Below are 9,277 nucleotides of genomic sequence, written 5' to 3' on the forward strand. Positions count from 1 at the left end.
GCTCTTGAACCATTTGAAATTGTAAAACGTCTTATATATGCGAAAGAAATTAGCAAGAAGGAATCTAACCCCTTAACAGAATGCGAAAGACTGATGTATTCAGCCAAAAGTAAGCAATTTTTTTGTCAAAAATTAAAAAATTCGGATTAAAGATAAATTAAATTTTTATACAATAAATAATTGATTTTCTTTCAACTGCATACAACATACAAATATGTACCTACTAAGTACGAGAAAACTTTTTTCAGAAATATAGATCCATAATACATATGTATTGCGTATTCACTTACACGAAATATTCACTTATACGAAGAATTTTTGGTACCACTTCATATTCGTATAACTGAGACTTCACTGTAGTACTATGTCAAAAATATTTTATTTTAATAAAATAATGCTAACACACATTTCAGGTTACAAAAATATTGTTTTTTTAATATATACTAATAACTCACATATTAAAAAGATTATCTTCCATGAACTATTCCTTTATTTAAACAATTACATGTCTACTACAATCAACATATTGTATAAGTTCTGGCAATTATTTAAACAAACACTCCTTTAAATTAAATCTAGTTATTAATTAGAGACATCATATTAAAAACATACGAGACTTTGACAACAAAATTGAGTAGGTCAGTTTCTATGGCCAAAACAAAACTTATTGACTTTTAATTCAACAATATATCACAAATTTGTACTTCATTAATTCTTTTGACATAATTTTCGCCTTTGAATTCATAGCGTACTGATGATAAGCTATGACTGATGATATTTACTTGATTTAATTATTCATTCACTGTACAAATATATGGAGGATGGTGGCATGAAGGAAGGCCGAGTTAGATACCTTTCTCACGATGGTTGAATTTGAAATCTGGAATGGAAATATATAGGTTATATAACAATAGATATTCTATATTAATGATATTATTCACTAAATTTAAAGTTCTTTAAACAAAAAAATCTACCATGCATTAAGACACTTAATATACAAAATATTTTTGTTTTTATATAAAAACACATATGATTGTATAAAATATAATTTAATGGTATGATTAAACTTTAGCACCAAAGCAATTTCAACAACATGCTTGGCATAATACTTAATCTTAATCAGGTACATTTTCAATTTGAGATATTATTTTCCTCATCGGCTTCTCACCTCTCAAAAAAAAAAAAAAATTTAATGCTATAATTAATATAGTAGAAGATGGCTGATTGACCGTAAAAAAAAAAAAACTCAAATAGTCGCTCTATTTAATTTTTTTTTTACTGCACCCGGACAACATTCCTTTTATTTATAATTAATATATTTTATAATAATCGATTGATGGTATCGGCAATGGCAGATAACAATACTAAATATAAGATCTTCAAATTGAAATCAACTATAAAGAAATTTATTACAAATAGTAAAAATTTAGTTTGTTATAAGCTATATCCAAGCAAATGAACCTGGGAAGATTCAATACTTGATTACTCCATGGCTTCTTGTTGTGGAACCAATCTTTTTTTTATGTCTTATCAGGATCATCTTAACAAGACAATTATGCAAATTATTACAAAAATGGTTTATAATTTATATTTGTATAAGTGGATACCTGATACTGCTAAGAAAAAAGAAAGGATGACAGTGTGTCAGTATTGCAGAAAATGGTTTCCTCGTTCCATCATTACTCATCATGAAACTAATAAACAATGTATGGCAATTTCAAGGGTATAGTTTTACTGTCCAAGCTACTTAAAAAAGAACAGTAGGATGGGTGAATGAATATATTTATTAATTGGTAGTTTAACTAAATTTGAATTTAACTTACAAATAAATTAGGAATCTTTGAATCTTTTAAATCCAAATTTTTATTACTTTAACCATTGGCTCAGTTTTACGATATTCAAAGGGAATTGACTCTGAGAAAATAGACAATAAGTGGGACAATGAACGTTATTGTCACAATAGTACATTTGGGCCCTCCTGAAATCGAATTGCCATTAGTGTTTACTACGGAGACATTATGTTGTAAATCTGGAATGGAAGCTATCTATATATAAAAGAAAATATAAAAATAAAAAAGAAGTTAAGAGAGGGGAAGTTTGGAAAATGTAAAGAAAGATAGATTTCAGAAAACTTTTAATGAAAATCTATAAAAAAAGAAAAGCATTATCACCAGGAGGTAAAAATTACTTCACAAAGTCTTCTCCTTTAGCCTAAGCCCTTAAACGTTTTATATTCAGCAGGAATATACCAGCTATTCCTCAAGCTGGGTGCCACAGCACTCTGAGGTGCCCCAAGTGTATGCTGAGAGTGCCGCAAACGAAAGCTACTTTCCCAAAATATTTAAAAAAATTAAAATAGCAAATATACAGTGCATTCCAACAATTAATGTTCTTCTTTTCCTACACGTTCAACAGCTCTAAGGATAATTAATTGTGCAATTTGTTTTTAGTTTGAAAGGGGTGCCTCAAATTATTCTTTAGCCTAGCAAGGGTGTTGTGAAATTGTTTTAGCCCAAAAAGGGTGCTCTGACAAAAATTTGGGGACTGCTGGTATACAGCAGGTATACATAGCTTAATGTTATGAAGAAAAGAAAACTTGAAATTTGGGATAACTTGTAAAATAAACATTTTATGGTATTGTTATAATATATAATTATCATTTGAAAGATAATTTAACTAACTAAAAAAATACCTAAAGTTCACCTCTATTAGCTAAATCTCTAGAGATTTAGAAAAATTTCTTTCTATATACTCATATAAATGATAAGCTAGAAAGCTAAATGAAAAAAATATATATCTTACTTAGACCAGTTTAAGTTAAGATACAAAGATATAAGATAAGAGAAATAGAGGAGCATAAAAAAATATTTAAAAACACAAAAAGAAAAATATATAACTGATAATTGACATATTTTAAAATAGAGACAATATTTTTACAAAACAGTTGGAAATTTCTTGATTAGTAAATTGAAACTTCCTCATTTAATTTTTGTCTAAGGGTTCAATATTTTGTAATCATTTTTTTTTTTCAAGGATATATCCTCATTACTTTTTACTTCTTTATTCAATCATTTTCGCCATTTGTTCATCATCTGGTCCAGTTTTAAATTATCCTATATTGTGTATCTTCACAACTATGATTTATGAAATCATCTGCTTCACTTAAGCCTTTGTTACAGGATGTACAATCAAATGTTATACTTCCTTTCACATATAATTTTTCATGATGAGTAATGATGGAACGAGGAAACCATTTTCTGCAATACTGACACACTGTCATGCTTTCTTTTTTATTAGCAGTATCAGGTATCCACTTATACAAATATAAATTATACCATTTTTGTAATAATTTGCTTAATTGTCTTATTAAGATGATCCTAATAAGACATAAAAAAAGGATTGGTTCCACAACAAGAAGCCATAGAGTACCCAAGTATTGAATCTTCCCAGGTTCATTTGCTTGGATATAGCTTATAACAAACTAAATTTTTACTATTTGTAATAAATTTCTTTATAGTTGATTACAATTTGAAGATCTTATATTTAGTATTGTTATCTGCCATTGCCGATACCATCAATCGATTATTATAAAATATATTAATTATAAATAAAAGGAATGTTGTCCGGGTGCAGTAAAAAAAAAAATTAAATAGAGCGACTATTTGAGTTTTTTTTTACGGTCAATCAGCCATCTTCTACTATATTAATTATAGCATTAAGTTTTTTTTTTGAGAGGTGAGAAGCCAATGAGGAAAATAATATCTCAAATTGAAAATGTACCTGATTAAGATTAAGTATTATGCCAAGCATGTTGTTGAAATTGCTTTGGTGCTAAAGTTTAATCATACCATTAAATTATATTTTATACAATCATATGTGTTTTTATATAAAAACAAAAATATTTTGTATATTAAGTGTCTTAATGCATGGTAGATTTTTTTGTTTAAAGAACTTTAAATTTAGTGAATAATATCGTTAATATAGAATATCTATTGTTACATAACCTACATATTTCCATTCCAGATTTCGAATTCAACCCTCATGAGAAAGGTATCTAACTCGGCCTTCCTTCCCACCACCATCCTCCATATATTTGTACTGTGAATGAATAATTAAATCAAGTAAATATCATCAGTCATAGCTCATCATCAGTTTAAATAAAGGAATAGTTCATGGAAGATAATGTTTTTAATATGTGAGTTATTAGTATATATTAAAAAAACAACATTTTTGTAACCTGCAATGTGTGTTAGCATTATTTTATTAAAATAAAATATTTTTGACATACCACCATAATGGGTTTTCAATAGTCTTAATAAACCTGATAATTTATAGAAACTTCATATACTTATCTTAAAATATTAAATGATATATTTGTAAGGAACTAAAACTATTTTTCTTATTGTTTTCATTTTTACCGAAATAATACCTTTATTAACTTTTCCATTGTATTAATTACTTTTTGTATAAATTATGTAGATTCAATATGATTGTAACAAATACTTTAATTATTTCTACATTTTCATTATTTTTTCATCCTTTTTTTTTTTATTCATTTTTTCACCGTTATTTATCCACATATCTAAGTACAATTTTACCCTTTAAACCTAATACATATTCCCTTTTTAACAAATATAAAATGTAAAATTATGAGAAGATTGTTGACCCTCTCTGATATATATCAGGAAAAGATCATTTTTCCCCTGTTATTTATCCATATCTAAATACAATTTTACTCTTTAAACCTAATACATATTCCCTCTTTAACAAATATAATATGTATGGGAGAAGATGGTTAAGGATGGGCTAATATGCTATTTGTTTAATTAATATAACAGTCAGGCAGTCCGCTGATTGTCAATTTTGTAATTGACACGTGCGGGTATAAATGAAAAGAGTAAAAAAAAGTATCTCACGATTTTGTAAAGTAAGTTCTATGTTGTAAAAAAAATATCACGAACCTTATTATTAAATTCAGATTAACTATTACACAATTTTCTCATTCTTATTCAATTACAGTTTAAGAGAACCTTATTATTATATTCAGATCAACTATTAAACAATTATCTTATTCTTATTAATTTACAGCTCAAGAGAACCTTATTATTATATTCAGACAAACTATTAAATAAATATCTTATTCTTATTAATTTACAGCTCAAGAGAACCTTATTATTATATTCAGACAAACTAAGAAATAAATATCTTATTCATATAAGTACTCACAAAAAAGTTCTTAATTACAGATAAAAACAAATAACACAGGAAGGAAGTTGAATAGTAGGGGAGCGGCGGGAAGATAGTGGAGGATTTCACTACTAACATTTCCCAATAGAAATTCCCTCTAGTGGGAAAAAATCTCTGTCGAAGTTGCGGGAATTTATTTTTCAAACAAGCAGCTGGGAATCGGTCACCTCCGGAGACTCTCGGCTCCGTTCGGAACCATCAGTATGCTCACGTTCGGAAAAAATGGGCCTCCACCATTTTGGGGGAGCTGAGGTAAACATTTACCAAGCTGAAATTTCTATGATCTAGTTGATACTGAATTTATCAAATAATATAAATATTATTTAATCTTCATAATTGTAACTTTAATGGAGTCACTTTTTGGACTTACTTTTGTATTAGTAATATATGTTTACAAAACTGAAAAATTATCAAATGTGTCTTTAATCATAGGATAAATAATAAACAAAACAGTAGAATGTAGACATGCAAGGAAATTAAGACTATTAAAAATTGAAATTTACAAAAGAAATAAGCTAGAGTATTGAATTTAAAGTAGGATTTAAATCAATAAAAAAAAAGTAACAAGATAATAATACATCTAGCTTTAAAGAGTGATTATTACTGTATAGTTATATTTTAAGATTAAAATATAAATACGTAGAAGATAAAATCAACAAAAATAAATAGTTTACACTGTTAATGGTTTATATGGAAATGATAACAAATCATTCCAAAAGGCATCTTGTAGGGGAATATGATCTTTTCCAACAAACTTCAGTAATAAATCATTTTGAGATAGATCTTGGTTTAAGCTACTACTCAAAGCACCCATTGATGTATTTTTTTATAGGATGAGACAGTCACCAAGAAATCTGTAAAAAAAATAAATAAATAAATAAAATAAAAAAATGTAAATGTAGATGGGCTCATTGGATGTGCTCATTTATATATGTGTATATGTATGTATTCTAACAAAATATGAAAACAACCTACAATATAAAAAATGCATTTGTTACACAAAAGGTACCCCCTTCTGTCCTTCAGGATTCCCAGGAGTTAACCTACCTTGAACAAGAAGACTTTTTGGTGTTTTTGATAAAATATGGATAAAGTTTAAATGAATTATCTCTTCAAGATGTTTGGTTTTTGATAAAGATAAAGGAAAAAGAAATTCTTTTGGTATAACCCACTAATGAAGCCATGTGCTTGAATATTCAATTATTACTTTTCAGTGAGCTTTTTGGGTAAAATGGTCATAGGTATATACATACTCAGACATTTGGAAAGATAATGCGATAGAGTGAAGCAGCATAAGTGAATGAGTTCACCAACAGACACTTATCACGAACACTGAGGTAAATGTCAATAATTAAAAATTACTCCAATATACATCTAAATTTGGAAAATTGTAATAAGGTACAAACAATTTCTCTAAAACAAATTAAAAAAAAAAATTAATACAGCACATCCTTAAAATAACAGAGGTGAACTATTTAGTATACCTAAATCTGATTGAAGTTAATAAACAACTAAACTCTAGGATTTTGGTAGAAGGAAGAAATAATGTAATGCTCACTATATTGAGAGTTTTGCCTAGTTACAAATATGATAAGCTTATCATTAAAAATTAAATAGTGAACAGATTTATGCTTCAAAAGTTTTTTTAGTAAATTCTGTTGCAAACGAATATACCCCATAATAATGTGGCATTAACTTAATCATTTATAATTGATATTTTCTTGTTATTCTGTTTACAATTAACAGGATTTCATGGGTTAGTAAAACTAAAGAAATATCACGCTAACATAGCAGGTGGGTGTGAACTCACTTAAACAGAAAGTTTAGATTAGGTTGTTTTAAGTGTCATTTGAAGAGGAGAATCATCCTGAGCTGTAGTCTCCTCCACCTCCTTCCACGACTCAACAATCAAACTTAATCTTGCATGTTACTATTCTATTCTTCGGAAATACATATCAAAATTAAAATAATTGTTTTCATTATCTGGTTTCCAATGAATTAAGGAAGGTTCACCTCTTACTAATATAGCAAAGAATGTACACTGATTAATTTATAAAATTATTTCACACATTAGAGCAAAATAAAGTATTATTACAATATGTGAGTGGTGTGATATTACAAAGGCGATAAAGTACTTAAATGTGAAATGATGCATGGATAAATTCACATGTACTTAATTTAAATTGAAAGTAGTCTTGCAAAATTACACAATATGATGAGACACAATATAGCGGTGAGAAGGTATTTAGAGATGAAAATTATAAATATGTAAAACCAAATGTACTCTTAAGACCACATAACATTTATATACATATGAATTATAACTAAGATTATAGGGTGTACAAATGTTGTTATATTAGTAAGCAGTGGAAACACCATTATTTAATGTTAACTGTAGATATGGGTGTTGGGAACAACAACTGAAGCGCATTTCTCCTTCTCTAAAGGCATGTCATACAGTCTGAACTTTGATTTAGTAAGTTCACACATACTTGCACTTGCTCGGATGACTATTTCACAGTTTTACCCATAGTTCTTCAAGTAATTAATTGGAACCTAATAAAAGTAAAATTTGGTTTATACCAATGCAGAAATTATTACTTTTCCAGCCCAAGTTGGAGTATATAATACACAAGAAGGGAAAATGCAGGTAATCAAGCAATTTAAACATAAATATACAATGGGCTAACAATTATAATTTTTATGTTTTATCCTTATATTATGAAAAATACTTCATTCTGTATATCGTGTAATCTCAGTAATCGGAACAAATTGCTGCAGGGAGACGTTCAGATTACAGAAAGTATTAGGGGAAAAAATCAACAATATGAATGTATATAAGCATTTTTTAGTTTAATGTTTTACATATTTTACTGGAAATTAGAGTTTAAAAATTTAACTTTTTTAAATAAGTAATTTTTTTTTTCAGTGACTTCTACAGAAGCTTCTTCCCTCAGACATTGTTAGAAAAGGACTTGCTGCCATGGAATATCATTTTCTGATATAATATAATTTATGATTCTTTGTTTTTTTTCTCCAGTTCGGAACACTGGAGTGTTTGGACTACTTAAGTTCAGATTACTGAGATTACATGTATTAATAAATCTATATCAAAAATAAAAGGAATTAAATCTTAGTACACCAAAGTCATTGAGCTCATTCATTAAGTAGATTAAAAATAAATAAATTAATTTTAAAGCATTATATACCAAAACTAAACGCTAATTACATATTGTACTATTTCCAAGATACTCTGAATAGGTCTTCCACTGAAATAGGTAAACTTCTTTTCTTCTTCATGACGAACTACAAATTATAAAAAAGCTTCACACTGATTCAAATAACAATAAAAATTACAAGGAAACATAATAAAAAAATCATTGACCATTTCTAGAGAAATAAACGTTCAATGTAGAAACAATCCCCACTTCTAATGATTATGACCGCCCAATGAAGTAGAACACCATAATTTTGAAAAACAAAACATAAATGATAACATTTCTTATAAGGTGGTATTTCAATACAAACAGTTAAGACACAGAGCCGGATAAACTACAACCACTTAATATTGAACAACAGTAACGTGTTCAAAAACCAAACAGTAACCTTCTCAAAATAATGCCCAAAGAAGTTCCCCATTTTATTTATTGCTGGTCAAAAACTTACAGTAGGTTCTAGCTGGTTCTTGATAACATGCCTGAAAAGGTTTTCCACCGCGTACGTGGACTCAAACCAGCCCGAAGAACGACCTAAAGAACAGGATAAAAAAAGAAGGAAAACCATTTTATAGTATTTGGCTAACTTGATACACTTTTCCTTTTGTTGCAATTTTACATTACTCATATTGCTGAAAATTCACATGAAACGATCACTTGTGTCTACAATTTGTGAAGAGATTGTTATCTGAAAGGGCCCTTACTCGGTCAATATCTAATTTCATCAATATATTGACGACTGTGCAGTATTATTACGACAATATTTGTGAACACAAATTGTTAACTAAAAGGGCCTTACGCAGTCATTAATGAAT

At 28.1% G+C, this 9,277-nt stretch overlaps 1 protein-coding gene across 4 annotated transcripts in view; it reads right to left on the reverse strand.

Annotated features, from left to right (window-relative positions):
- Positions 1 to 8,860, reverse strand: part of LOC106685799 (dymeclin) — a 58,270-nt gene extending 49,410 nt beyond the window's left edge. For 2 of the 4 annotated variants that reach the window (XM_067048276.1, XM_014428720.3), the window contains exons 1-3: positions 8,633 to 8,860; positions 8,457 to 8,553; positions 5,922 to 6,101 (exon numbers count right to left, since the gene is read on the reverse strand). In XM_067048276.1, the coding sequence (XP_066904377.1) occupies positions 5,922 to 6,061 (140 nt within the window). In that variant the 5' untranslated portion in view covers positions 6,062 to 6,101; positions 8,457 to 8,553; positions 8,633 to 8,860. The remainder of the gene's footprint in view (positions 1 to 5,921; positions 6,102 to 8,456; positions 8,554 to 8,632) is intronic. The other 2 variants (XM_014428719.3, XM_014428717.3) reach the window with 2 other exon arrangements.
- Positions 8,861 to 9,277: the final 417 nt, after the last annotated feature.

This window comes from Halyomorpha halys, unplaced genomic scaffold (assembly GCF_000696795.3).
Source record: "Halyomorpha halys isolate HHAL.00 unplaced genomic scaffold, Hhal_1.1 Scaffold745.1, whole genome shotgun sequence".
Lineage (NCBI taxonomy): Eukaryota > Metazoa > Arthropoda > Insecta > Hemiptera > Pentatomidae > Halyomorpha > Halyomorpha halys.